This window comes from Momordica charantia (genome assembly GCF_013281855.1).
Source record: "Momordica charantia cultivar OHB3-1 chromosome 11 unlocalized genomic scaffold, Mcharantia_2.0 BLBB01000011.1, whole genome shotgun sequence".
Classification (NCBI taxonomy): domain Eukaryota; kingdom Viridiplantae; phylum Streptophyta; class Magnoliopsida; order Cucurbitales; family Cucurbitaceae; genus Momordica; species Momordica charantia.
Window position 1 is genome coordinate 1,308,094 of NW_028275159.1, and position 26,707 is coordinate 1,334,800.

The 26,707-nt window shown below is 36.3% G+C and overlaps 4 protein-coding genes across 6 annotated transcripts; 3 read left to right on the plus strand and 1 right to left on the minus strand.

The window, feature by feature from the left end:
• The first annotated feature begins 632 nt into the window (after positions 1–632).
• Positions 633–4,028, plus strand: LOC111010917 (outer envelope pore 24B-like protein). Its single transcript, XM_022284499.2, has 3 exons — positions 633–900; positions 1,266–1,625; positions 3,786–4,028. The coding sequence occupies exons 1-3, from the start codon at positions 703–705 to the stop codon at positions 3,864–3,866; spliced, it is 639 nt and encodes a 212-aa protein (XP_022140191.1). The 5' UTR covers positions 633–702; the 3' UTR covers positions 3,867–4,028.
• A 2,096-nt stretch (positions 4,029–6,124) lies between these two features.
• Positions 6,125–10,660, plus strand: LOC111008080 (DNA ligase-like protein). Its single transcript, XM_022280660.2, has 11 exons — positions 6,125–6,884; positions 6,979–7,033; positions 7,163–7,262; positions 7,346–7,568; positions 7,998–8,051; positions 8,136–8,365; positions 8,761–9,319; positions 9,423–9,537; positions 9,624–9,673; positions 9,780–9,926; positions 10,113–10,660. The coding sequence occupies exons 1-11, from the start codon at positions 6,267–6,269 to the stop codon at positions 10,377–10,379; spliced, it is 2,418 nt and encodes an 805-aa protein (XP_022136352.1). The 5' UTR covers positions 6,125–6,266; the 3' UTR covers positions 10,380–10,660.
• Positions 10,661–11,568: 908 nt separating this feature from the next.
• Positions 11,569–18,025, minus strand: COP8 (Proteasome component (PCI) domain protein). The gene is made up of 14 exons (XM_022283260.2): positions 17,747–18,025; positions 17,485–17,636; positions 16,415–16,518; positions 16,244–16,304; positions 15,861–15,953; positions 15,657–15,757; positions 14,432–14,540; positions 14,296–14,340; positions 14,131–14,199; positions 13,957–14,048; positions 13,826–13,868; positions 12,525–12,584; positions 12,269–12,328; positions 11,569–12,019 (listed from the first exon to the last, which is right to left on the minus strand). Exons 1-14 carry the CDS (start codon positions 17,874–17,876, stop codon positions 11,945–11,947), a joined length of 1,194 nt encoding a protein of 397 aa, XP_022138952.1. The 5' UTR covers positions 17,877–18,025; the 3' UTR covers positions 11,569–11,944.
• A 1,038-nt stretch (positions 18,026–19,063) lies between these two features.
• LOC111004904 (alpha-1,6-mannosyl-glycoprotein 2-beta-N-acetylglucosaminyltransferase) lies at positions 19,064–26,280 on the plus strand. Of its 3 annotated transcripts, none has more exons than XM_022276172.2 (16): positions 19,064–19,280; positions 19,955–20,169; positions 20,868–21,004; positions 21,085–21,195; positions 21,304–21,405; positions 21,518–21,626; positions 21,729–21,929; positions 22,188–22,356; positions 22,781–22,859; positions 22,950–23,043; positions 23,388–23,484; positions 23,735–23,828; positions 24,288–24,360; positions 24,879–25,052; positions 25,141–25,263; positions 25,620–26,280. In XM_022276172.2, the coding sequence occupies exons 1-16, from the start codon at positions 19,268–19,270 to the stop codon at positions 25,779–25,781; spliced, it is 1,953 nt and encodes a 650-aa protein (XP_022131864.1). In that variant the 5' UTR covers positions 19,064–19,267; the 3' UTR covers positions 25,782–26,280. The 3 variants fall into 3 exon arrangements, with proteins under 3 accessions (XP_022131864.1, XP_022131873.1, XP_087976000.1); XM_022276181.2 differs by having other exon boundaries at positions 19,958–20,169; XM_088119874.1 differs by lacking the exon at positions 19,064–19,280 and having other exon boundaries at positions 20,030–20,169; positions 20,884–21,004.
• The last annotated feature ends 427 nt before the right edge of the window (positions 26,281–26,707 follow it).

Genomic DNA, 26,707 nt, shown 5'->3' on the forward strand with positions numbered 1-26,707 from the left:
AAGACCGTAAATTCAAACTCTCATACTTCTAATAAAAAATAATCATTTTTATTCTTAGAAAATAAAAATTATGGTCCAAAGTTTATTAATATATACATACCATATATACAATGCAACCAAAATAAATAAATATGTACATCTTTTGAGCTCATCTGGTACGGAAGGATTGTCTAACATATTACTTATCACAAAATTACTCCATACCTTAATTATACACGTCGATAAAAATAAAAAATTATATTTATTATATTAGTCATTTTCTTAGTTCAACCCATGTGAATCTAAAAGTTCGTCATTCCAACTCTAAAATATTGTAGGTATATCATATAAAGGTTTTACTTTTACTGATTTGGTTCAACTCTCGAATTAAAGTTGAACCGACAATAAATGATGAATTTATACTTGTGTCACTATTTTTTGAATGCTTATGAAATGTGGAGGATAATATTAAAATTTTGTCAATTACTATTTTTTTTTTCACTGTAAAAAAAGAGTAATGGACAAAATTAAGGGGAGTTTCTTTTTTTTTTTAAAGTATTGTCCCAATTATTTTGACCAAATTTATTATTTGTAATTATTATTATTATTATTTTTAGTACAAAGGCAACAGCTTAAAATGGAAGAAGTGAAGACATTGTTTTCAATTTCATATCTGGACAGTGGACGGGGGTCCTATTTTGCTTATCTCCTTCGTTGGTAACGATGAAGGCAACTTTGAAGACCAAGTACGACGCAGATAAAAGCGGCGCCGCCTCGACTCTAGCTGTTAACGCCGGAGATGTCAAGCTCCGAGCTTCCATTACCGACGCTACAATCATCAACGGCCCTAGCTTAAATGGCCTAGCTCTTGCCGTTGAGAAACCGGGCTTCTTCATAGTTGATTACAATGTCCCCAAAAAGGTACGCCGGCTATTCCAATTTTCAGATTCAAATGCATGTTTGATGCCCGAGAATGGTTTTCGAGATCGTAGAGAAAATATCGAAGTATAACATCTCGGTAGGAGTGGGAATTGATTGTTGTATATTTCACTACCAAACGGAATCATTTGGTTTAATCTACAATAGATTGGTACTGCAAATCACTTAAATTGGAGTATGTAATTGTTTAGGCTGAACCTGAAATCGATTCATTGTACTGCGGAATTTAATTTTAATTTTCAGGTAGAAGACTAAGTTAGGTTTCTATGGAATTCGTTTTTTCCCCCTTTGCACCGTCATATTCGATCTCGTGCTAAATCATTTCGCTATTGCATACTATTGTACAGGACCTTCGCTTTCAGTTTATGAACACTGTAAAGGTAGCGGAGAAGCCTTTGAAATTGACTTACATCCATAGTAGGGGCGACAACAGAACAATTCTTGATGGAGCCCTAGTTTTTGATTCGGCTAACAAGGTCTCTGCCAATCACGTTCTTGGCTCTGGAAATTGTAAATTGAAGTACACTTACGTGCATGAGGGTGTGACCACTTTTGAACCTTCCTACGATGTTGCAAAGAACTCTTGGGACTTTTCTGTTTCGAGGAAGGTTTATGGTGATGATGTATTCAAGGCTACGTACCAGACTACAACCAAGGCACTTGGATTAGAATGGACAAGGAATTTAAAGTCAAGCGGAGATATCAAGGTAAGTGATTTTATCATTAAACTTGTACAATTATTGAATGCTTGTTAATTGTGTAGTTCTTTTTATTAATGAGAAACCTGTATATTAAGCCAAAGAGGAAGGAAAACAACCTACGGACTGGGTAGAGAGAACCCCACCCAAAAGAGCTATACAAAAGCTATCCAATTAAAATACGACGATTTCTTTCCTCCCATAGGCACCACAAAAGAGCCCTTGTAGCACAGTTCCAAATAAACCTGGCTTCTCTAGGTAAAAACCAGCCCATTAACAGTTCATGAAGCCACCCGTCGATCTGCTTAGGATAGCAAGCAGAAATGCCAAGAGTATCGAGCAGAGAAGATCAACTCCAAGCAGCAGACGGACAGTGGATGAAGAGGTGCTCAACGGACTCATCACTCAGAAGGCAAAGGCTGCATACTGAAGGAGAGATAGTCCAGTTTCTGCACTTCTTTTGAAGAATCTCATGAGTTTTCTTTGGACTTTTGAACCTCCAAATGGAGGTAATGAGGGGGGACTTCATTGGAGGGGTGCACTCCACCAGCTTTAAAAAAGCAGAATTCCCGGATATGATTACTCACTAAAGTGAGGAAGATCGTATGATGTTTCAAGTACCTTTTCTGGACAGGGCAGTTTCTTATTAATCACTTTTGAGGAGTTTGATATGATGTATTTATATTGAACCATATCCGTGAACTGCATGTCTTTTGTTCGATTATTTCTCTTTTGCGACTTTAGTTTTTGGTACAGTTAAAAAGGGAACTGAACTCTAGCTGTGTAGTCCTTTCAGAACTCATCCTACTTATAATTATCTTTATGCAATTGGCCAAACAGTTAACAGTAAACACTTATCTTTGAAAGAATGTCCAGCCTTGAAGTTCAGGATTACACAGTCTATGAATATTTTTTATTCACCGCTAAGTATAAAATCAAACATCCACTCTCCAGTTAAATTTTTAGTCAAAAAGGAAAGGACATAAAAGGGGGAACCTGGTAGTGAAGAATTGGGACATCTAGGAGGAAGTTCTATATGTTCATGCATTTGAGCCTCTTGGTAGAAAGCTTTTAATTAATGAGAATTTTGATGTCTCTAGAACTAAGGTTGGTGTGCCCGACATTTCCCTGCGGATGCCATGATACCATGATTCCAAACAGAGAGGAAGGGGGTTTTCCTTGCTGGAAATTGACAACCAGGGAGTTCTATGAGAGTCTTGAATTATTCCTTAAGATAAGTAAAAATTCTGAACTTTAAACGTATGGTTAGTTATCCCCTTGGACTTTTCAGGGGGAAAGAAAGTTATCCCCTTGGATTGTATTTTAACCTCCGTATCAACGAATTTGTCTCGATAGGAATTACTTGATCTTCTACTGGCTTAGCCTTTGGTAATCTGATGTTTGGTGACAAATTGTTTTGAAAATAGGTTGCTGTTTGGTTTGTGGTGAGTAGTATTGAGCATTTTGTCATCTTATCTTGAGAAATCTCACTCTCCCACGTGGGTATGGGGAAACTTGGGACATATTTATTAGCCTGGGCCATGCACGAATGCAAGATACAAAAACAAATAGGATAGCCACAGACTTCGTGTTAGGCTCTAAATTCCTAAAAAGTTGTTAGTGAGGTTAAGTTTCACAATGTACTTTGGAGTTGTGTTTTGAGATGAAACACCTTCTTTATCCGCCATAAGTTTCTTCCAAAAGTACTAGGAAGTCTTAAACATAAACACCAATAAAATTATGGATAATGTTATTGGCTGGTGAAAGTGTTTCTAGAGGATTTCAAAACTAGATGTAAACACAGTATAAGAATAAGAAGTGTTAGCAACGCGTTGGCATGGAGCAGTTGAGAAGAGGGCAAAATGCCTGCGGGCTCGAAGTGGTGGTTCCAGGCCAAGGTTCTGGCAGTAGTGATCTTGGAAACTGCTGCGTATGAAAATGAAACTGGTTTAATCAGTTGGTTACTAGATTGTTTAATTTGTTTTCCTTGATGGCAATGGTAACTATTAAGATTCTGGGATAAAAATGTAGTGGCACCCGATTCGGTGTTCTCTGGTAGTTGAGGATCATAGTCTATGATCCGAGTGCGATAGCAGTCCTTCAATTTTGAGTTTTAGATGCTTTTACTCGATTCATTTCCGTTCTTTTAACCCTTCTTTTGTTGTACAGATTGTGGCATCGGTCAATCTGGCAGATGAATCAAAAAGGCCAAAAGTAACTGCGGAATCGACGTGGAACTTTGAAGTGTAATTTTCAATCAATCTTCCCTTTAAATTCCTGTTTGTGATTTATTCTGGACATGGATTTCCAATATACATTCCTGATTGAATCTGAGAATGCTTTTTGCGCACTGAAAATTTCAGTAGCATTCTAGCAAAAACCTCAATAGTCATAAGAAGCAGTTCTTTTGAAGTGACTGTTCGCTTCCCTATTGCTCATGCTCTGATATTTTAATTGCTTATATCACTCCAAAGATTAGCAACTTGCACAAACAAGACAGTATACAACTTTCCCAGTCATGTTTTATTTTATCTCTGTGTGGTCTTGATTATCAAGATGCAACGATGCAGGAGGTAATGTAGGGTTTTGCTGGGAATGAACAGAAGAACTCCAAGAAAATAATGATTTAAATTTTGTTTTGGTGTTGCACTTTTAAAATGTTGATTTTGATTCTTGTACTCTAAAAAAATTATCATTTTGGTCCATTTATTTTCTTTTTTATTTCATTTTCTTATTACAAGTTCAACACATTATATTAAGTAACGTGAATGGAAGAACTTTTATTATGTACGGAATTTTTAAGTATATGGATTAAAATGAACGAAAATTATACGTAGATAAATTGAAATAGACGTTTTGAAAGTACGTCGGTCAAAGTAAACAAAGTCTAACAAAGTTGGGAGGACGTAGACTAAATGTTTGAATTAATAAATGAGTTATAAACCATCCCTCTTAATATTGTATACTCATATTCTCTTTACACCTTCCAATTTTTAATATAGTTTTTATATTTTGGAGAAAAGCGTTTCTTTCTAATATTAATATTGAATCTTTCAACCATTTATGAAAATGTTGATAAAAATGTAAAAATGTGGATGAAGATGAAGATTTCTCTATAGTATTAAATCAACTATTACATCCTCCGATCCTCACTCTAATCTCTACATTTTAATGTTAATGAGTACTAAATCTATTGATTGTCATTTGCTTTTTTTTTTTTCCTTTTAAATTATACAACTTGATAAATTTTCACGTGAACAATACATTTAACCCAACCTCTGAAACTTGTCATTGGAATCAAACTTGACTTCTAAGGCAAAAAATATGCAGGTGACCAATTATTAAAATGGTAAGGAAATAATAAGCTTATTAAAAAAATTAAACCTGCCAGTTGCCACATGGTTTGTCATTCACTGGTTAATTAAAATCTCAGCTAAGAAACTCGACAAAATTGGTTAACCTATGACGAGGAAAAAAACAATATTTGGTTTAAAAGAAAGATAATGACCTCATCAAAGTTTGTCAAATTTTGCATGAGAAATTACCATCTACCCCCGATTTCGTAATTTACAATCTACTTATATATTGCTTAAATTTAAAAAAGAAGGTTCAAATTCTTATCGTTTTTAATCTAATATAAATGAAGGGACAATTATCCTCTTCCTTCTCTCACTTTTCTCTGTATGTCACGCTGCTCATATTTCAGTTGAGATGCGTGTATCTGGGCCTCAACTGGGCCTCAACTGAAACACGTTGTTGAAGACGAGAAAGAAGTGACCCACGTATTTGAAAGGTGAGCTTGTCGGTTTGGGGAAGATTTTGGTCAATAGAATACTTACATTTGGTGGAATGTCAATTCTACTAGCAAATAATATTTTGATTTCCAATAGAAAATTCGAAGTGTAGGTATCGTTATTGCATAGCCATATTTATCAAGGCTCCCTTATAAAATGTATGCAATCTCTTACTAACTTAAACCCTAAACTGTATCAGGCATAGTAGACAAAGTGCAAAATTATGTTTGCAAGTAGCCCATTGGCCTATGTCTTATTATGTTATTGTGACAATTAATTATGAAAACAAGTTCATCATAGCAAATTCTAAAATAACAAACATTTTAAAATATGAATATATGATAAAATATCATTCAATTAGTAAATAACATAACACCGATCCAATTCTTAAGTAGATCCACATCGGATATGATAAAGAAAAGAAAAAAAGAAGAAAACATTAAGGATAAAAATAAAATAAAATAATTGTGAAAAGTAACATTTAAAGAAGGTAACATGCAATAATCGAGAAAAAAAGAAAAAAAGAGAAACGACTGGGCTGGGCCTCGGGCTTTCTCCACGTACTACCGACAGATCATCAAAAGATTCCGTGGAGTCGTCCAACCAATAGGTAATTTTGGCGGGCTCGCTCTAACTTTGTTTGCCCATCTCACAGTCATACATTAAAAATAAATAAATAAATAAAGAAAAATAAAGAAATAAATAAAGACGCAAGAGCATCGCTTTGGAGCCTTCACTAATTTTTCGAATTCGCTTTGCCGCCACTACAGTTGTTCTTAGCGCCTCCGGATTTTTCACTGCAGTTCTCAGGTCAGTTTTTCGTCTTCGATTATTCTTAGAATTTCGATTGTCGAGGATGGAGAGTGACGACGATTTCCAGTTTTTGTCCTCTCCCGAGCCCGCTTCCCCTCTGGTTTCGGGGAGGAAGCTGAAGCGCTTGAAGAAAGCGAGTGTAGTGTCGGAGGATTTGCCGGCGATCGATGATCAATCTGCGAGTGGAGTTTTGGGGGATTTTGCCAGGATCGATGATCGATTTGATGGTAGCTTTGAGATGCATGGATTGAGTGCCTCGGAATTTGGAGGGGATGAGTTGAATAAATTGGACGGCCAAGATCTGGGTGACTCCGATGAGCTTCAACAATCAGGATCTGGATCGAGGGATTTGGATGAGGGTGATAATTTGGAACCTGTTATTGGTCTGGATTGTGAGGAAAATGATTCCGGAGTGGAGAAGGCCTTTGAGTTTGATGCTGGGGCTGGGATTGATGACAAAACTGAAGATCAAAGTCCGGGCATGGGAGAGGAAAACGGCGATGTGCTAATAGATGAACAGGAGAAGAAACGGCCTAGTTTGGATGCATTCGAGGATGAGAGAGAAGCAAAGAGGAGGAAATCGAAGAACAAGCGGCTCAAGAGCAGTGGGGAGCCTGGAAATTTCAGTGAGGCTGCGGTCTCGAAAAGGATTCTCAAGAAGGTATCATGACCATCGATGTTCTTAGCTGTGATATTTTATGTGTCTATTGTCCCCATTTCTCGGTGTTTGCTTACTTCGTTGCTTATATTTTCAGGAGAGAAGAGAATACGTTGAGCAACTCCGCGCCGAGTCGCAGAGACTCTTGCGAGGTAAGTTGCACAACTCACCGCAATCGTGTCCTAGTTCTTCTGAAAAACCATGGATCTTTAAAATGAAATGCCAAGCTTAAGCCATACTTCCCGTTAACATTCTCAAGTTTTGATCTACTTTCTTGCTAGATACTAGAGGAGCAGCATTCAAGCCTATACCACACGTTCAGAAGCCAATATCTTCAGTGTTGGAGAAGATCCGTCAAAGGAAGCTTGAGCTCTCAAGGAAGTGGGTATTCTGTTATTAGCCATTGGCCCATACATATATACTTAATTATGAACTTATACTTATGTAGTATTTATTTTATGCAGATCTATCATTGTCAAGAACATCATGTTCGACGGTGATGATGGTGATGAACTATTCTCAGAGGTCGTGATCAAGCATAGGTTGTCTGTAGAAGGGAGGGAGGACTCTCTAGAAGAAGAATGTGAGGATATGAATCAGCATCCTGCAGATTTGGAGAACAAAGAAGATTCAATGTGTATAGACGAACGTAATAATGGGACAAACATACCCTCAGAAAGGGAAAGGGTTAGATACATATACCCACCTTCTTGTTCCACTAATGAGTTTGAATTAGCTTCACTTTGAACAAGCTGACCTTTTTTCTTTGGCACACCAATTAAAACGTGGCACTGGCACATATAGAAGATCATGTGATTACAGGGGCTGTTGGCATCTAGCTTGCCGTCATTTCTAGATAGAATTCTATCATATGATTGGGAATGATTAGTGAAACTGTTGGCTAGTTCTAGTTGAGTCAATCCAGTAACTAAGCCTTATAGGAAGCTAAATGGCATGGCATTTTCTTTATATCCTGACTATTTGAACTAAATTATGAATTTTTTGTTTTTTTGTTTTTTGCTTCAAGGATTGTCTACAATCACATATACTGAATTTAGGATTTCAAATTTGTATCATAACTGACTTGATGCAGTTGTTTGCCTCTATGAAATACAGGCTACCATCAATGAGGTCACAGAAGCATTTCGGGCTCCTATTAATGATACTCAGGTATTTTTCACTCAGTGAGTTGTGACGAGGTTTCGTTTTCTTTCTATATTGTCAACATAATTACCAAGTCCATGCATGTTGTAGGACCTTTTTTCTGATTCCCAAACAAGCAATGGAGATGATGTGTCAAACGAGTTGTATAACAATCCTCTGCAAGAAAAGTTCACTCCATCCATATTGGCAATGAATTTAAAGCGTGATACTTCCCTTGATGATGTGATGAGCGAGACATCCAGCAGTCATCTGCAAGAAAATTTCACGCCATCCATTTTGGCAATGAATTTAAGGCTCGATTCTGCTGCCCTTGATGATGAGTAAGAATGTTATGTGATTAGAAATTTGATATCATGTAGTCATCGGAAGCTTTATTTTGGTCTGAATAGTAAATTATTTATTAATTTATTATTCCCCCATGTAGAGAATCACCAACAGAACATTACAATTAATATTTTTCTAGTCCTAGTTTGCCTGGTTCAGCGATTGCATCTGCTAACCTGCCTCTAAATTGATATATTCACGATACTTTGGCTTACTTGCTGGTTTCTTCTCCTGCTATCTTAGTGTCAAAAACTGAGATATAATATTAAGTGAGGCTACTTCTAATTGCTTGATATATGAGTTTATCATTGGTTTTCAAGGAGTCTTAAATTTAGTTACTTTACGTTGCTGGCTATCTGCTCACATAACTCAAGTACCTTGCTTTTTGTAGTTCTGATGAAGAGGACAATGACAAGGAGAACGTGAATCCACATCCACATGGTTTGTCAGACTTGCCTTCATCGGCAACCGGGGATCCTGTTAAAGCTTTTGTTGATGATGAAGCTGAGGAAGAAGATGACAGTGACCATGATATGCGCTTCCAAGATGAAGAGGAAGATGGGGACTCCGATTCAGAAGAGCTTCAAGATATGATAGCAACTGCATATGAAGAAAATCCATTAGACAATGAAAGGCGCAATGAACTTCATCAGAAGTGGCTTGAACAGCAAGATGCTGCCGGAACAGAAAATCTTCTGCAGAAATTGAAATATGGATCAAACTTTACAAAATCGGCTTTGCTGGAAGATGAAAATGAGGGAGCAAATGATGATTTTGAATTTTGTCAAGAAGCTGCCGAAGATTTACTTCCACTTAATGTGGCTCGAATGAACATAAGAAAAGTAAAGCAAATGCTTCCTCAAATGTATACAGATAAAGATGATCAGTACATATCCGATGATGAGGAAACAGAGAGGAGGCTAGCAAGAGAACGTGTATTTGACAAAGCTGTGAGATTCATGCTGTTCCTTGATGAGCCAAGTCTTTTACATATATTAATCAATCATTCAACCATACACTTCACAGGATTATCTGACCATTTATCTGAAACAGGAAGGAAAGTCCACATTTCTGTCACCTGCTGAGGATGAGGGCACAAGAGAAGTTTTTGGCCTTATTAAAAAGCTGAATGTTGTACCTGATGCAAAGAAGAGACAAAAAGCACCAAGTAAGATCTGCACCATCTTTCATCATCCCAAAAATTTGGCATGCTTTAAACTATTTCATCCTTATGTATTGTCTATTTTTATGCAGCGTTTTTGGACCCTCCACTAGCTGGTGTAAACAGAAATACATCTTCAAAGGTATATATACTGCATAATCTGAAATGTGTAACCTATTTAATCCGTTACAACTTCAGTTCTATGGTAAAAGGTCTTATCTTCTATAAAGCTGACGTATGTTATATAGTCATCCTTCTTAGGCCGAAGTTCAAGTTTATCTCTTTCTTCATCCCACAAGAATGGATCATCGACCAACGGTCGTTCTTTTATTTTTGGTCGGGATGACAGCAACAGCAGGAGTGCAATTGCAACGACTGAGGAACCTTCTGATCCGGTAAGCTCTAGTTAGAAAGATTAATGCTGAAGCTGAACTACATATGTTTATATTACTTCTGGATGATTGAGAGGCAGCAAAGGACTTTACCTCATCAAATATAGATTGGTTCAATCAAACCAATTACTGGCACGGCCTCTTTGGTCAATCGTGATTCCTACTAACTCCGGTTACTTGCCTTTGTAGGGTCAGAGTGAAATTAGAGCTACAAGGACTTCTTCAGCCAAGTTTAGTTACTCCCAAGTGAGGCCAAGTGGTCAGAACACTGCACCCGAAATCAAGTCAGGTACTCGCACTTCGTTGTTTGATATATTAAGGCAATCTTCTTTGCAACTACAACGCAAGCCATGCACTTTTGGTGAGGAGTCTAGCCAAATGAGTTCTGCATTTGCGTCATTCAAGTTGGAGAAGACACACATGAAGAAGCCAATAAAATCTGAAGGAAGATTCTAAGATTCTAATACGTTTGCCATTGGAATTGGATCCAAGATTAATGCCTCATTTTATTCAAATGTTTACTTGTTATGTTGGAAGTCCATTTCATTCAACATTTTGTTGGATGGGATGGAGACTTTTTTATCCTTTTATTCTGAGTTAATTGCCCACATGTCTGCAAGTAATTCAGATGCAAGGTTCTATTTTTGCAAGGCCACATATAGGAAACCAATAAGAGGACATTTCGCCCAAAATTTTGATAAATTAAGAATTGTTATGTTTGCCTTTGGAGTTGAAAATTTTGAATTTATGTGTCTGAATTGTATTTATAGAAAAATAAGAATTAATTTATAGAAATCTATATTTTGTGTTTAGCTTGTTATTTTATATTTATCGTAAAAGTAAATTATAAAAATAAATGTTCTTTTCTTTTTGGATTCAAATAAGAGATTGAAGATTAAGATTTGAACTTTAAGATCTTTCAAGTAAAACTACTATTATTTTAATCAATAGTAATTTTATAAGTTTGAGTTCATTTAATATGAATTTATGTCATTGACGGTGACGGGATAATTTTCCTTTTTATTCCTCCTAAGTTAATAAACCTAAGCTTGAGATAGAAAAATTGAAAAAGAATTTTAATTTTTATCATAGATAACAAAAATTTACTTGGGAGAAATTAAAACTGCCTAATCAATTATGAATGACGGTGACGGAAATAATTTTCCATTTCCTTTTCGTACGAAATACCAAATACTGTTGCTGTGGGTTATTCCTTTCGAAATTCAAATTGTCAGTTGATTCTGTTTTTCGGTTTTAAAAAACTTTTAAAAAAATATAATATGATGATAATTTTATTTTAAAAAATTATTTCTTTCGTTTTCACCTTTACCTAAAAAATATATCTAAATTCTTAACCAAACAATAACAAGACTTTAGAATTGTCCTTTTTTAGTATTCGATTTTTTTATTAAATTTTTGAAAATATTTTTAAAAAGTAGATAACAGAACACAAATACAATGAAAATAGTGTTTAGAAACTTAATTTTTAAAAATATATATAAAAAACAAAATAATTATCTCTGAATATCTAACTTCTCAATCGAGGTTAATTCTAGAACGCGGGACAACATTGGTAAAACCACTACTCGATTGATCATAATTTTTGTGGAGACCAGTAGCCATTGTCAGATCTCAGATGGGTAGGTTCACAAAAGTGGGCCTGGTAGAATATGTTTGGGGCCCATCAAGAGGCCCATTAAAAGTGTTTCCTTTTATCTTTCTCTTGTTCCCTTTTCTCAGGGGGAGGGGAAGTTAAAACATTTTGATACATTAGCTTCATCACAACTCCTCTACATTTTCCATCTCTCCCCCTCTTTTTTTATCCCTAAGTTTCGTTTTTCTTTTTTTCTTTTTTTTTTTTCCACCGTTGACAGAACAATGACCCTCGCTGCTAAAAAGAATAATAATTTCCAACCTCTCAAAAAAAAAAAAAAAACTAAAATAGCCTCAAAATGTGGTAAAAAGATAAAAGTTTCTGATATTACAAAATCACTGGCTTGGAACTCGTTACAGCACAAATTTCAGACAGGAAGGGAGACACCTTTATTTGCCATGCTATCCAATATGTCGTTGAGCGCTTGACAGAGACCGACAATCTAAAGACATCAACCAAAGCAAATAATTACACAGAAGATCCATCAGATAAAAAATGAAAGTAATAAATGTTTACATCTTTTATATCATTCTTTTTCTTACAAAAAACTGACATTTTCTCCGCGTAACAAAATGCAGATATCTAAAACTTGCTCTAAAACGTGCCATACAGTTAGAGTGAACCTTTTTTAATCTTGAAATTTAGCAATGCGCAATGAGTGGAGATATAAATGAAATCCCACAGAAGATACCTGTTGATCCCATTGCTGCAGCTCTTCAATATCATCCTCAAAATGGATTACAGCTTCGACCTGATAGCAGTTTCACAGGTAAACATAATGTGATAAGAGAGTTCTGAAAAATAATTAATATACATAAATTTTCATTCATTCTTTTTATTGATGGGAGTATGAATATGATCAGTTTCGTCTATATGGATCACTGGTAAGATGCCTCGTAAAAAATTTGTGAAATAATCACATTTTGTAAAAGAAAGAAAAAATATACCTGGTCAATGGATCCCCTCATTCTGTCCTCATAGATCATTCTTGATGCTATCTTCTCAGCCTGAAAACAGGTATTTAGCAAGTGGAACGAACTTCATGAGCAACATGAGCTTGCAAGCCAGTAGCAGACAATTTTTAACAAGTTCTCTCGTTCTCACTCACTAACTCGTAGGCAGAGGGAGAATAGGGAAGAAAACCAATGGATGAGTAATTTTAGTAAACATAACTACGGGGAATTAAAATTTACCATTAAGAGGCTCAACTTGTCATAGACTCTAAATTTGATGCAAGTAACAGAAGAGGAAAGAGCAAGCGCTTTGTCAAGATCCCTCCCTTGATGTTTAGAATATTGAGAATGAATTCTTGCATTTCTTTACCAACCTCTGTACAAATGATGAAGGCAAAAGGTTTGTACCTGATGGGTTATGATTGAATTTCAAAGAACAGCAAGATTAGGCTGGAAAGACTTTCGGGAGGGTGAGACTTTGCAGACGACCTTACTGCTGAATTTTTTAAACAACATTATTAAGAAAGGAAAGGTAGACAAATGAGTTAATGAAACTTATCAATGCCTGATTCCCAGAAAGCCCTCAGCTGTTCTGGCAAGAGATGTTCAGACCTATTAGTCTCACAACCAATATTTACAAATCTTTGCTAGAGTTTGTGGATAGACCCAAAAGGTCCTTGATGTAACCATTTCAAAGAGCGAAGCTACCTCCACAGGAGGTAGTCAAAATTTAGATCGTATCCTATTTGAACAAAGTGGTAGATGGGAGGTAAAGAAGAAAAGAGGAAAGGGTGGGTTGGTCTTCAAACTCAATATAGAACAAGCATATAGACATAGAACGGTTTAGAGAGAATGGGTTAAAACCATGGTGACCACCTACCTAGAATTTAATATCCTACGAGTTACCTTGTCAACCAAATATAGTAGGGTCAAACGGTTGACTCTTGATTAGTCGAGGTACATGCAAGCTGCCCCAGACACACGGATATAAAAAAATAAAAGAATATATATATAAGAGGTTCTAAGCAACTCCCTTGGTTTAGGGTCGATATTGGCTTCCCTTCCTGTACCTTTCTCTCTTTTTAATGATAGGATCCATCCACTCTCTCTCTCTATCAAAGATAATTAGCAAGAGGTTTACGAAATTTTTCCAAAGCATTATTTTGTTTAGTACAACATGTGGGGGTTCGAATTCATGACCTTTTGATCAGAGATAGGTGCCTTAACCACTTGAGCTATGCTCGATTTGACTTTTTCCAAAGCATTATGAAATAAAAATAATAAATATCACACACCTTATGAGGAGGAATACCCAGCAAGGTGCCTAATTCCTCAAAGCTGCCACATGAATAGCCAAAAATAATTGTACAATGATCAGAAAAGGAATGTAGAAGAAGATGAAGAAAATATACTAAACTTATTCAACCTTATATTTGTGTAAAGTTTGCTTGCACTGAGAAGATTATGCTCAATCATAGCACGATCCAGCACAGTAAAATTATCTGGCAGAAGGGCTTTCTGTTGAAGCAAACAAAAAGGAAGTTTTCAATAAATGGTCCAATGCAGAATCCAGAATGAGGTCAAGAGTCAAAATAATAACCTGGTGAGGCTTTAGCTCTTCAGCAAACGCATCAATTTCTGGTTTTCTCAAAATTCTCTCCAAGTAAACCTAATAATTCAATTTTCCACTCATCAATTCAAATGCACTGAACAAATTTGCTAACAAAGACTAAAACGTTTATCTTAGAGAAAGAGAAGAGAGAACCTTTTGCAGTATTGGATAGATTTTCAACTTTGAGCAACGCTCATCCTAAACCAAAATGCCAATACTTAGACAGGACATATTAAAAAAACACAACCCCCTCCAAAATGGTGTACAATCAATTAAAAAAGATTTTTACTTTGTATAATGTGGCAAGAACCCGGGATCTCTGTGGACCAGCAGCAGCCAATATTGTACATGTCACTGCAGCAGATAAAGCTTGTTCTAGTGCTTCTTCGTCGAGCTCTCTGTAAAACAAAATAAAGTAACTAAACTAACAATATTCATCCTTTTAGTGGTTAAATTATACTATGAAGGATTAGAGGCCAAGAAAGAGCCTTACACATTACTATGAATTATTGTATCTTTTTCATTTGAAAAACATTGAGTTTCTAAACTCAACAGTGGTATCCTAATTGTAGCATTGTTGAAATTATGCTACAAAAGATATATATGAGCACAAACCCTTTTTCTTTTGGGTGGGTGGGTGGGGGGCTTCAAAGTAAGAATGTGTTAGACCCCTGATAGTGAAGACATATAGGAGGGGTAAAAAGGGGATGTTAGGAATGTAGGCCATAACGGCCAAGAGAGAGAAAGTGTCTAGATGGAGGTAGAAGGTACAGGTAGGGTATAAGGCAGGGAATGTCGTTAGGGAGGATTGTCTTTTTGCTTGATTGTGCTTTGGCTTGTTAGCTAAGGAAGGAGAGGTTCCCCACCCTCTCGAATTGGTGGGTTAGCAATTGTAACGCCTTAGGGCTCTTTTGTTCTTGAAGTAATAGAAAGTGAGGAGATACCTCACAGAATGATAGTGCATATTCGAGGCTCTAAACAAATTGAGGTTAGTAGAATAATTGCTCAACACATTTATGAAAATGTCAGAAACCTAGAAAGTTCAGAAAATTGGTCAACGTTCCTTATAACAAACAATGGTAAAGTAACAAACTAAAGTCAGCTCAAATTTGCAGTTTCAGTGAGAACTTGAGTAAAGGGGGAAAAGTATATAATATTTGTCGACATATGATTATGCTCATGATTATGCTCAAGATTGGTCAATTTGCCACTTCTGCAATTATTTAGAAACTAGATAAATATGTAAAATACTAGTTTTAAGTAGGTTATTTTTTTGTCATTTCTCAAAATGAAAGTGAGCAGTTCTTGCAGTGAATGAAAAGTACAAAAAAGAAGGTCAAGAATGCAGAGACTTTATGCATAAGAACTGGCAGACCTATAGCAATAAAATAATTTTCAATGGTGTACACATGCTCAAAATCAGTGTCAGCCAAGAATATCTATGAGTCATTGATGTTAACAGAGCTAAAGAGAGCACTAATTTTCCCATGAAAAGAAAATTAAATTTGACATACTCATCTCCTATTTGTCTCTTTTCAATTTGAGATATATCATAATAACGCAGTGCTGCTTCCAAGAACTTCCTTTTTAAGTCTAAGATCCTTGCATAACAAACCTGCAACAAGGAATGAAATGGAAAGTATTAAAATAAAAAAGGCAAATCCATACACCCATCCTCCTCAAAGTTATTGTCATTAACAATAAAAAGCATTTCTAACCTTGTATTGCAAATTGAGGACTTCATGCTGACTATTGCTAACCAGGAATGAAGCTTTATTGATAAAAGCCTCAGCATTAACAGCGTCATCATCCTGTTGAAGAAGAAATTGAGCGATACTGAGTGCTTGAGTACCCAAGACTAAACAAATTTCCTTGTTCCCACAAGCAAGATCATTAATTAAACAACCAGTTCCTACTCAGTACATACAATGATACAATGGAATTAAAAACTGCTGCACCATTACCACTATAACACGTCCAATGCAACCTACAACCCCTCTCTCCTACCATACATAGCTCAACATAATGCTTTTATACAACATTATGGAAATTTCCACTGTACCATAAAAAATTCAAACCGTCATTTCAGAAGTAACTGTACCTCGAGGTATAACCGAGCAATTTGAACACATTTTGACAACCGGTATGACTCATCAATCACTCTGACAGAGGCCATAAAAAGAGATAGTAACTAAAGAGACAAAGTCCAAAATTTATTTAATCAAACTTCTACCCAAAAAAAAAAAGGTTGGAATTAAAATAAGTATTATACCTCATTCCAGAATCTAGATCAATGCCACTAAGCATCTGAGCAGCTTTTGACCATTGCTGCTCAGATTCATACAATTCAGCAAGCTTCTCCCGTATAATCAACACCTGCAACACATGGAGACAAATTATTCCCTAGTCTATGGACCAAGGCAGGCCAAAATTCATTGCCAAAATAAGTTATTAATACTGCAGCCCCTAGCCACACTCATAATCTAGTGAGACAAGAATAAAGGTACTGAAGTAAAAAAGAGATAAGGCATACAGGGTGCAATCGTTATTTTACACCAGTTCATTTTGGTACTTGATAGCAAGTGATATTGCTAAAAAATACAAGATAACAACTCGATTAGTGTAATTCATTTTTACATAATTAGACGTGATGCTCATACACTTTCCATACATCACGGTATCTTCTGTATACTCTACATAATAAGCATTCCACCAAAGACAGCAAATCAACCGGCAGATAGATTAGATGTGCACTAACTGTGCATAGAGTTAACTATATTTTGAACAGGAATCTGAAGCTACAAAGACCTGATGGTTCAGTGATTAAAGAAAGTTAAAAGGACCCCAAAATAATCCCCCTCCGTTCCCATTATAGAAAAAATAAACATAGGTAATTAGCTTACATTTTCAATTCCAATATAACCAAGAACAATCCTGACACTATTTCCTTCAAATAATTAAGGGTGTGTTTGGGAGTGATTTTGGTCCTGTGATTGTCAAAATCACTCTTTCTATTAACCATGTTTGGTCAAATACAAATTAATTTTAGGAAAACTTAAAACCACTCTAAGTATCACTTGTGGTGATTCTAAAAAATCAATAATACTTAAAAAAAAAAAATTCTTCAAAATCACTAATTCTACCGCAACTCCCAAGCACAACCTAAGAAGGTTAATACAACAAGAGTATAAATCCATTTCAAACGGGTAATTTAGACGGATGATGGCAGGACCAGACTACTTTTCCAAAGTGAGTAAGTGACTCTGGATTGGAAATTGTTTTCATATGTAATTGAGAAATATCATTCCAACGTCGCATAGAAGTATGATGCCAGAAGTAAACCTGCTCCTCGAAAGAGACGACGCGCGGCTGAATCTGAGCGAGGATATAATGGGCAATCTCTTTCTGAGTGTCCCCCTCCAATTTCCCCAACTCTTGCGCAAGAGTCTGCAAAAGCTGCCGCGATACTACAAGCGGAACTTCATCGGATAATGCTGAATATCAAGAGTCGTCAGATGGTTAGCCCTAACTTCGCACCAAATTGAAGAAATGAGCGAGTTGGGAGAAAAAACTTCAACATATTAAAGAAAGTGAGGCAGCTAACTGTGATCAATAAACTTCTTGGCTTGAATTGTATCATTTGATGACAAAACATTATACAGAATGTGCTTGTACTGTTCGATCTTCTGCCTCTGGTCTGAGATGGCAGAGGCGCTCGCAAAGGCGCTCTCCATGAATATTCGCTGTTTCGCCTATCAATCACCAGCTTTCCTTCGGCTTCGAAACTGGAAACCCTAGGTTACGGGGAAGTCCTCTTCACTTCAATCCCGCTCCCTGCAATGGAGGGAACTGCTACTTTTTTCCGTTCTAGATCGATGGTAATCTCTCTACGGCACCCATTAAGGAATAGCTCACCCTTCGGCTAACCAAAGAGGGACACGTGTATACAGAAGGGCAATTTCGTCATTTTGTAATTTCTGATGGGAACGACTCTACGGCGATCTACTCTATAGACGCTCGTCGATCTTTGTTTTTCTTTTACTAACTTTTCGTAAATATTTATATTTATATGTATATTTTTTTTTTCAAAGATTTATATTATATTAACACATAGTGGTTGTTCGGTAGAAAAGTAGAATGTAACCATTTTAATAAATTGATTGTTCAGAATACGAACATTTCGATCTACTATATGGAATAGTACATTAGAAACTTTATATTGTAATAAACCTTTTTTTTGTTGACCTAAATATAGTTGATGTGATATTTTTTTTTAATAAAAATGATTGGTACCCATGTCACAAAAAAGAAAAAAAAGATTGGTACCTAAATTTTGATGGAAGAATATTTATTATTACTATTGTGGTGTAACGCAGTATATAATATTTTATATTTGAAAGTATAATCTAAAATCAAAATTCAAAGATGTTAACAAAAAATCAACATAACATGTTTCAAGATATATTATCTCATGCGTAATAAATATTTATAGACCAAAACTATGATATATATATTCAATCAAAAGAGATTGTGAGTCTCATCCCATAGTAAAAGAAGTTGTGTATTAAAAGTTAAATACAAGATGGATAAAAAAATTAAAAAAATTACTATATTTTTAGTTACAGTTTAATTACTCACCCTTATCATTGTTGAATTGGAAAGAAAAATCAGGTGTATGGAAATTTATGATTAAAAAAATATTAATTAAAAAATTAAAATTATAAAAAATGAATATAAAAGGAAAAATGAACTATATATATATATATATATATATATATTTTTTTTTTTTTTGTTCACTAAAAAATAAAGAAAAGAGAAAGTGAAAAGAGTCTTCACACCTTGCACCTTACGTTACAGTTGTTAAAAAGGTGAAAAATCAGACAACTTATCGCCGAGTTGGGTCGCGAGGAAATGGAAGTATGGGCCATAAAGTGAAGCATGATGTACCAGTTACCCGCTTCTCCGCCTTTCTTCCTTCCTAAAATTGGCAAGGCAATCCTTCTACGCTCTCGGCGCGCGATCTTCTCTGTCACACGATTTTTCGCTCCAAAATCCTCAAACTTAACTGGAAAGCAATTACAATTGCCGGAATCCTGCAAGCTCTCTACCACAGGCGTCTCTGAAAATGGATAGCACCGGTTAGTGGTTGCCATTGGTTTCCCTTGTGTCTCGAATATGATCTATGGCGGTTTCCAAAATCGTAATGGATTTCTTTCTCCCATTTGCGATCCGCGTCGATCTCGACGAAAATTGAAGTAAAAGAACGGCGGAAAGAGAGATGAGAAGTAGCCTTAGGCGTCGACCATTGCTATTGTTAAGGAACTCTGGAGAATCAAACTTTTTTCCGCGAGTTTAAGTAGTCATTTGCTTGTTTTTGCGTTACTAGGATGTATTCCTGAGCTCCATGTTATAAATCGATTGATTTTGTATGGCGGTTTATCCACTATTGCATATAATATTATGTACTGGTGCATGTTAACTTCACTATCAGCTTATCACGGATTTACTAAGTATACGAATAGCATCGTCGAGTATAATTCGTATTAATTTTGGAAAATTGCTTGGTAGATTTTATATTTATTCAGGAACAAGTTCTCGATGTTTGGCTTTTAAATTGGTGATTTTCTTCGATATACAAAGCGGTCAGATTCTGTAGTAACTATCAAGTTGTCTGGGTTTTCATTGCCTCAAAACTCGACGAAGAGTTGAAGTTTGGAAAGTAATTGTAGATTATGGGCGCTCTAAAGTAAAAATTTGATGTTTGATGTCTTATACTTTGGTTGTTTGACATGATGAATGTTAATATCCCCAGCAGGGAATCCTCAGGGCATTCACGTGCCCCCAGTTGAGGGCGTTGCAGGAGGAGGAACTTCTTACGGATGGAGTGATGGCAGCTTAAACACGTCAACTCCCACTAAAAGATCTATTGATCCCACAGAAGTTCCTACAACAGATCTAGTGGATGTGTGGTGCATGCCAAGCACAGCAAATGTTGGACCTCAGGAAATGCCTAGGCGCTTAGAACCTGTAAGTACGAAAGAATATAAAATTGGTATCTAATTTTCCGTGCTTAAGTCATAACTACTCTTCTTACATCTTGCACGCCCATTTTTTTCCCCTCATTGTAAGACTCATTGGGTAGAAGCCTCTAATGGAAGCCTCTAATGGAAGCCAGAAGATTGGATGATTAATTCACCATGACTTTTGCGCTCGTGGGTGGGTGGGGAGCTAGGGTAATGCCACCTCGAGAAATATGAGTTATTGGAATTTAAATGCCCAGTGAGTGAGTTCTTTTGGAGACTGATACCATTCTGGTTCCTACGGCCTGTTTGTTTCTTAACTAACAATATGGGAAACGAACTTATCCTTAGTTAAGAAAAAGCGTACTTCACAGAATAATGTCTTAACTAATCCAACTAATAAAACAGAAACTAGTAATTGAACTAGCTGCTAGTAATTCATACGTTTCCCTATAACTATAATATAGAGAAACTATAAATACCTTGTTTGCTTATATCGTGTCAAAGTATTGGATGCGTGGTAATTTCTAAACTACTTGTTGTGAGAATTTTGCCCGTAGGGACGTGGTATTTCTGAAAACTACTTATACTCTCTGGAATTTTTTATTTTTATTTTTATTTTTTTTATCATGGTGGTGTATGGATCATTTTATAATTTTTTTTTACTTCATCCATGAAATTTCAAGTTTAATCTTATCTTTGCAGATAAATCTTTTGGCAGCTAGAAATGAGAGGGAAAGTGTTCAAATTGCTATGCGGCCAAAAATATCTTGGTGTGCTTCTGGTGTGGCTGGAATTTTGCAGGTTTTTTCTGGTGATTTATGCTCCACATCTGGCGACCGGTTAGTGTCACTAGATAATTGTTCAGACACAGTTTGATGCGTTATTTCCCATATAAACATCCAGGGGTGGTTGTGTGCAGGCTAGTTGTTGGACAATCATTGAGGTTAAGGCGTGTGGTACCCATGTTGGGGGTTCCAGATGCCCTTGTCCCACTTGATCTTCCAGTCAGTCAAATAAACCTTCTTCCAGGGTAGTGACTACTTGAATTGGGATCTTCTACATTATGTTTGTGTAAAGAATGTTGGGTCAATTATTTGTCCAGGACTGCAATAATGTTTTATGTTTTATCCTGGTGCAGAGAAACTACTGCTGTTTGGGTTTCTATTGATGTACCAAATATGCAACCCCCAGGACAATATGAGGGAGAAATCCTTATTACCGCTATAAAGACAGATGCAGAGTAAGTCTTTCCCTTCTGTAACTCAAAAACATGTGATTTTTTTTTTTCATAATGAGTATTCATATTATTGTTTTGTTTCACTCACACGGATAAATGCTCTAAACTGCATCAGATCTTCAACACAGTACCTAGGCAGAGCTGAGAAGCATCAGATGTACAAGGAACTTAAAAGCTGTCTGGATATTATGGAAACTGTTGAGGAAAAGCCATTGGATGAAGTGGTAGGTTTGGATTCTACCATTCTAACCTTGCTTAAACTATGATGTATCATGTGTCACATTTGCCGGCATTTAATTTGCTTGTATGAAACATTGTCTTTTTAGGTAGAAAGAGTGAAATCTGCGACTGCTTCTTTAAAAAGAGTTATTCTCTCTCCATCATTTTCTGAATTTTATTCTGAGAATGGTTCAATTGATGTGATGGATGAAGATGCCTTTTCAAACCTTTCAGTACGTGTAAAGATAATGTTGACAGTTTGGGACTTCACAATTCCTGCTACTCCTTCACTTCCTGCCGTAATTGGTGTATCCTTGCTGTATATAAAAGATAAGTTACTCAAGTATTGTTTGGAGACTAATAGAAGTTTTCTGATAAATTTTTAAAAATATATATTTAGGTTTGAGTCCCCATCATGTTTGAAATATATTTTTCTTTCAATTGTTTCTTTATAGATTACTGCTGCCTCAGAGTTCAGGGATTTTTTTTTTTCATCCGATGAGGAATGAAGACATTTAGAATACGTGCCTGAAAATGTTTGTGTTTAAGTCTTAACTATTAGTTAGGTATCTGATACTGTAATTGAAGATCGTTTCGGCGTTGAACATGGTACTGATGAGTGGTTTGAGGCATTGGATCAACATTTTAAATGGCTTCTTCAATATAGAATCAGTCCTTATTTCTGCAGATGGGGTGATGGCATGCGTGTTTTAACATACACCTGCCCATGGCCAGGTACTATGATGAAACAACCTAGGAATTGTGACATGACCAAAATCACTTTTGCCATGTCTAAATCACTTCCCTTTTCATTGATCATGGAAAATTAAAATTTTGATTTTAGGAAAGTTTAAAATAACTTTAAGTTGGTTTTTAAGGTATCACTTGGATGGTGATTTTGAAAAATCAATTATACTTAAATCTCCTTTTTCAAAATCACTCATTCTACCGTCACTCCCAAACATACCTGATTATACTTAAATCTCCTTTTTCAAAATCACTCATTCTACCATCACTCCCAAACACACCTGATTCTATGTTATTGCAATGCAAATGCAGCAATACGTGATGACTGTTCTGATTTTTTTAACTTTCTGATGGGATATTGCTTTCTGTTGCTTGCTCAATCTGATATTAGCTTACTTTTTTATTCCTATAGCGGATCATCCAAAGTCAGATGAATATTTTTCGGATCCAAGACTAGCAGCTTATGCTGTACCATATAGAGCTGTCTTTGGGTAAAATTCTCAGTTTCCTCCATTCACTTCTGTCAGGTATGTTTGAGATGGAAACTGATGAACTTCCACCAACTTGTTGATGTGCCACAGTGGTGATTCTGCGAAAGATTACTTGCAAAGAGAAGTTGATATTTTGAGGACAAAGACACACTGGAGAAAAGCGTACTTTTACCTGTGGGATGAGGTATTTATGTGTCCAGTCACCCAAATGTGACCCATTCTATACTATCTGTACTATGTTGGGAAATAATATTCATGATAGAGATTTAACAATTATTTCATAGCTATACTTTGCAATTATGCTGTATTTGCAAACCCGCTAACTGTAAAAGTAGTAGTTGAATTTGAAACAAACCAGTGTTGAAACTTTTGGTGATTGGGGTCAAATTTGAAGCTATAGTTCAGCGATCAAATTGACTGTTGTAAATAATTCCATCCAATAAGTCTATTAGACTGATTGCCCGGAGGTCTACTGCATTTTTGTGTGACTCTTTCAAAAAGCTGATAACTTCAAACTTTTAATGGCAGCCATTGAATTTGGAACATTATGATTCTGTTCGCAGTATGGCTAGTGAGATTCATGCTTATGCTCCTGATGCTCGTGTATTGACAACATACTACTGTGGTATGAGACATGCTCCTACTTTAGTTCGGCCTATTCATTCTTCTGTAAGCTCAGATTATATTGCTCCAAGTGATTACACACAATTTTCCCTGCTAGATTAATAATTTGACGATACACAGATTGTTTTAGAGTTTTCTTGAGCAGTACTTGGACCTCATCCTCATCATTATTGAGGATATGATCCAGAGTTTTCCATATGAATACACTATTAACAAATCATGAATTAATTTTTTATTGGTTATTTATGCAGGACCTAGTGATGCACCTCTTGCACCCACTACTTTTGAAGCATTTGTGAAGGTTCCGAATTTCTTGCGCCCGCATACTCAAATTTATTGCACAAGGTAATACCCTAATTGGAAGTAGAGGGAGTTAGATAAATATAATCCATGTGATGTTGTAGCAATCATGAGAAGAATGGGAGATGAGCTCATAATATATTTCACAGGCCAGGTGCTTGTCGTTTGAAACTATTTTTTTGTAGCCTCTCATAAATTCATCTTTTGGTTACAACAAATAGTTACCCATCCAATATACTTAAGCGTTATGCATGAGAAAAGCAACCATTTTTCCCTGGAAAAAGTTACCCAAATCCTCAACCCAGCATCAGAGATAAGCCTTGGTAGCCTCTTATAAATTAAAACTGCTTGAAGGTGATTTGACGGTGTAGGACTATAACAATAAACACAAACTTATATCTTGTTGCTTTGACGTTCTTCATCCAGTCTTGCAATCAACTTTCTACTATCTATGCTCAGTTATTTAGCATCAAAGAATATTTGCTCCTTACTTTAATTGTACAGTGAATGGGTGCTTGGAAATCGAGAGGATCTGGCCAAGGATATAATTGGCGAACTACAAACAGAGAATGGTGAGGTAATGGTTATCTGCCTAAAATGTATTTAAAGTCATACTCTATTTATGACTTCAGATTTGAGGATCAATTTCTATGAAATTGTACGTTCACGGTTGATCACCTGTTTAATATTGGACTTTTGCTAAATACATTCATGGCTTTGTATTTGGTTTCTGTTTGCATGACCACTGTAAATATGTACCATTCTGTTATGGTGCTGTGACTTCTTCACACTCTCTCAGTTTTGCTAGTGATGTTCGGTCAATTAAATTATTGCTTCAGATTCTGTTTAGAGTTCTTTGAAGACTCCTGGAGATAATAGTATATGGATTGAGTTGGTGACATTAGAAGTAAAGGTTTTAAAGATTCTCGATTGGTGAAATATTTATGTTCGTTCTTCTGTATTGCATCTTGATTCAACCATCAGTGAATATTCTATATGAGTTCTTTTTAAAATGGTTGCCATCCTCCTGTGGTCTAAAGATTCAATTCCTTCTGCATAGTTCTCTGCTCAGAAAAAAATTTACCTTTCTGGCAGGAATGGTGGACATACGTGTGCATGGGGCCAGCTGATCCCCATCCAAATTGGCACCTTGGGATGCGAGGTACGCAACATCGTGCTGTGATGTGGCGTGTATGGAAAGAAGGCGGGACAGGATTTCTTTACTGGGGTGCGAACTGTTATGAGAAGGCAACAGTTCCCAGTGCAGAGGTAAACTATACCTGCATAGCTGCGGAACCTCTAAGTGCTGAACATGTAGCATGCTTTCCTAACAAATCTATATTCATAATCTGAGTAGATAAGATTTAGGCGGGGCCTTCCTCCTGGAGATGGAGTGCTTTTCTACCCTGGGGAGGTTTTCTCATCTTCACATCAGCCAGTTGCTTCAGTAAGACTAGAGCGTCTTCTTAGTGGTTTGCAGGTAATTTTAATTTCTCATTAATGCTAAGTTTTTTACCCTACGAGTTAAGACATAGCTTTCTGTATGCGAATTATAGCATTTAAATTTTGAACCATGTAGTCATCAGATTGACAGATTTAATGCGAAATACAGAAGTGGGGGGAAAAAGTCCCTTCGCTATATTATTCTGTTTTGTGTTAAGCACAAACAATTGATTCTGTATTCATCAATAAATAGCTCGAAATTCAAGTTGCCAAGTTCTACTTGGATAAAAAATTTAGCTGAATAGCCTGTTACATAGTTCGTTTATTTTGGCAGCTCACTCATTTTGTTTTACTTTGGATATGTTAATGAAATCGGTTTCGGATGACAATTAGGACATTGAATATCTGAAGCTTTATGCATCAAGATATGGTAGGGATGAGGGGGTTGGTATTTTGGAGAGAACGGGTGTCTATCAAGGACCCGAGCGATACACTCATGATCACATGCCGATTGATGTAATGCGGGGTGAAATCTTCAACTCATGCCGATCATAAAAACGGTTGCCTGCTAAAATACGGTGGAAATTGTAGATTCCCTCAGGCGAAGTTGAGCAGGTTTGGGAGTGCCTAGTTGAAGACACAACAAAGGAGATAGTGAAATCCTTGACACATTTGGGTCAACGGCCTGAAAATCCCTTTTCTGAAGTGAGGTAACTTTCTGGGTCTTGTACCATGTCTACAGTGTATTTTCTTTCTCAAGTACTTGGTCGATGTGAACATCCCTGTGCTAAGAATATGCGTATAAAATATTAGATTTAGGCAATAGAAACCTGCACGATTGTGCATGACGATAAAAGTTAAATAGTTTTTCTCCAAATTTGCACTGTAATTTTCTAGCTCCAGTAGCCGTAGACCTACTTTAAGTTCTCTCGCGTAGTGTCACTGGTTGAGATTGTGATGTATTCAGTGACATTTTTGCTCGAGTTCCAGTATGTTCTCTTTCTCTTTTTTTTTTTCCTTATTGAATATTAAAGGTTAAATTATACTTTTCTTACTTTAGCTTTGCCAATCTTTTAGCCTCTGAACTTTGTATTGTGCCACTCTAGTCTTAGATCACTTCCTGGCATTAAGAATCCTGTTAACTGCTAACAGATTAAGTATGTGGCAGCCACACCACATGTAAGCCAAATCGAATGATGTGCCTGAGAAAAAATCCACGAGTACCTAATCTCAGGTTGGACCTCACACCGGGATAAAAGCCTCTAACTAATACAGATTTGAACCATAGACTAATCTACTCCAATAACTGCCTTTTGAGATTGGAAAAGAAAAAGGAGGAAAACTTGATCCATTTGGGGCTAACTTCCAAGGTTAGGGTGATGTGATTTATTGTCTGATTAAGAATCGCTGAAGAGATCATAGATTCAAGGAAAGCAATGGAAGTTGATTAGAGAATAACAGATACATCACAGTTCATCACA

Coding starts and splice junctions, on each gene's coding strand:
- LOC111010917 (XM_022284499.2), top strand. CDS start 703: ATGAAGGCAACTTTGAAGACCAAGTACGACGCAGATAAAAGCGGCGCC. Junction 901..1,265: donor ATTACAATGTCCCCAAAAAG/GTACGCCGGCTA, acceptor ACTATTGTACAG/GACCTTCGCTTTCAGTTTAT. Junction 1,626..3,785: donor AGTCAAGCGGAGATATCAAG/GTAAGTGATTTT, acceptor TTTGTTGTACAG/ATTGTGGCATCGGTCAATCT.
- LOC111008080 (XM_022280660.2), top strand. CDS start 6,267: ATGGAGAGTGACGACGATTTCCAGTTTTTGTCCTCTCCCGAGCCCGCT. Junction 6,885..6,978: donor CGAAAAGGATTCTCAAGAAG/GTATCATGACCA, acceptor TTATATTTTCAG/GAGAGAAGAGAATACGTTGA. Junction 9,320..9,422: donor AACGTGTATTTGACAAAGCT/GTGAGATTCATG, acceptor TATCTGAAACAG/GAAGGAAAGTCCACATTTCT.
- COP8 (XM_022283260.2), bottom strand. CDS start 17,876: ATGGAGAGCGCCTTTGCGAGCGCCTCTGCCATCTCAGACCAGAGGCAG. Junction 14,200..14,295: donor TCTATCCAATACTGCAAAAG/GTTCTCTCTTCT, acceptor TTGAATTATTAG/GTTTACTTGGAGAGAATTTT. Junction 13,869..13,956: donor AAACTTTACACAAATATAAG/GTTGAATAAGTT, acceptor TTCATGTGGCAG/CTTTGAGGAATTAGGCACCT.
- LOC111004904 (XM_022276172.2), top strand. Junction 22,357..22,780: donor ATACACCTGCCCATGGCCAG/GTACTATGATGA, acceptor TTATTCCTATAG/CGGATCATCCAAAGTCAGAT. Junction 23,829..24,287: donor ACTCAAATTTATTGCACAAG/GTAATACCCTAA, acceptor TTAATTGTACAG/TGAATGGGTGCTTGGAAATC.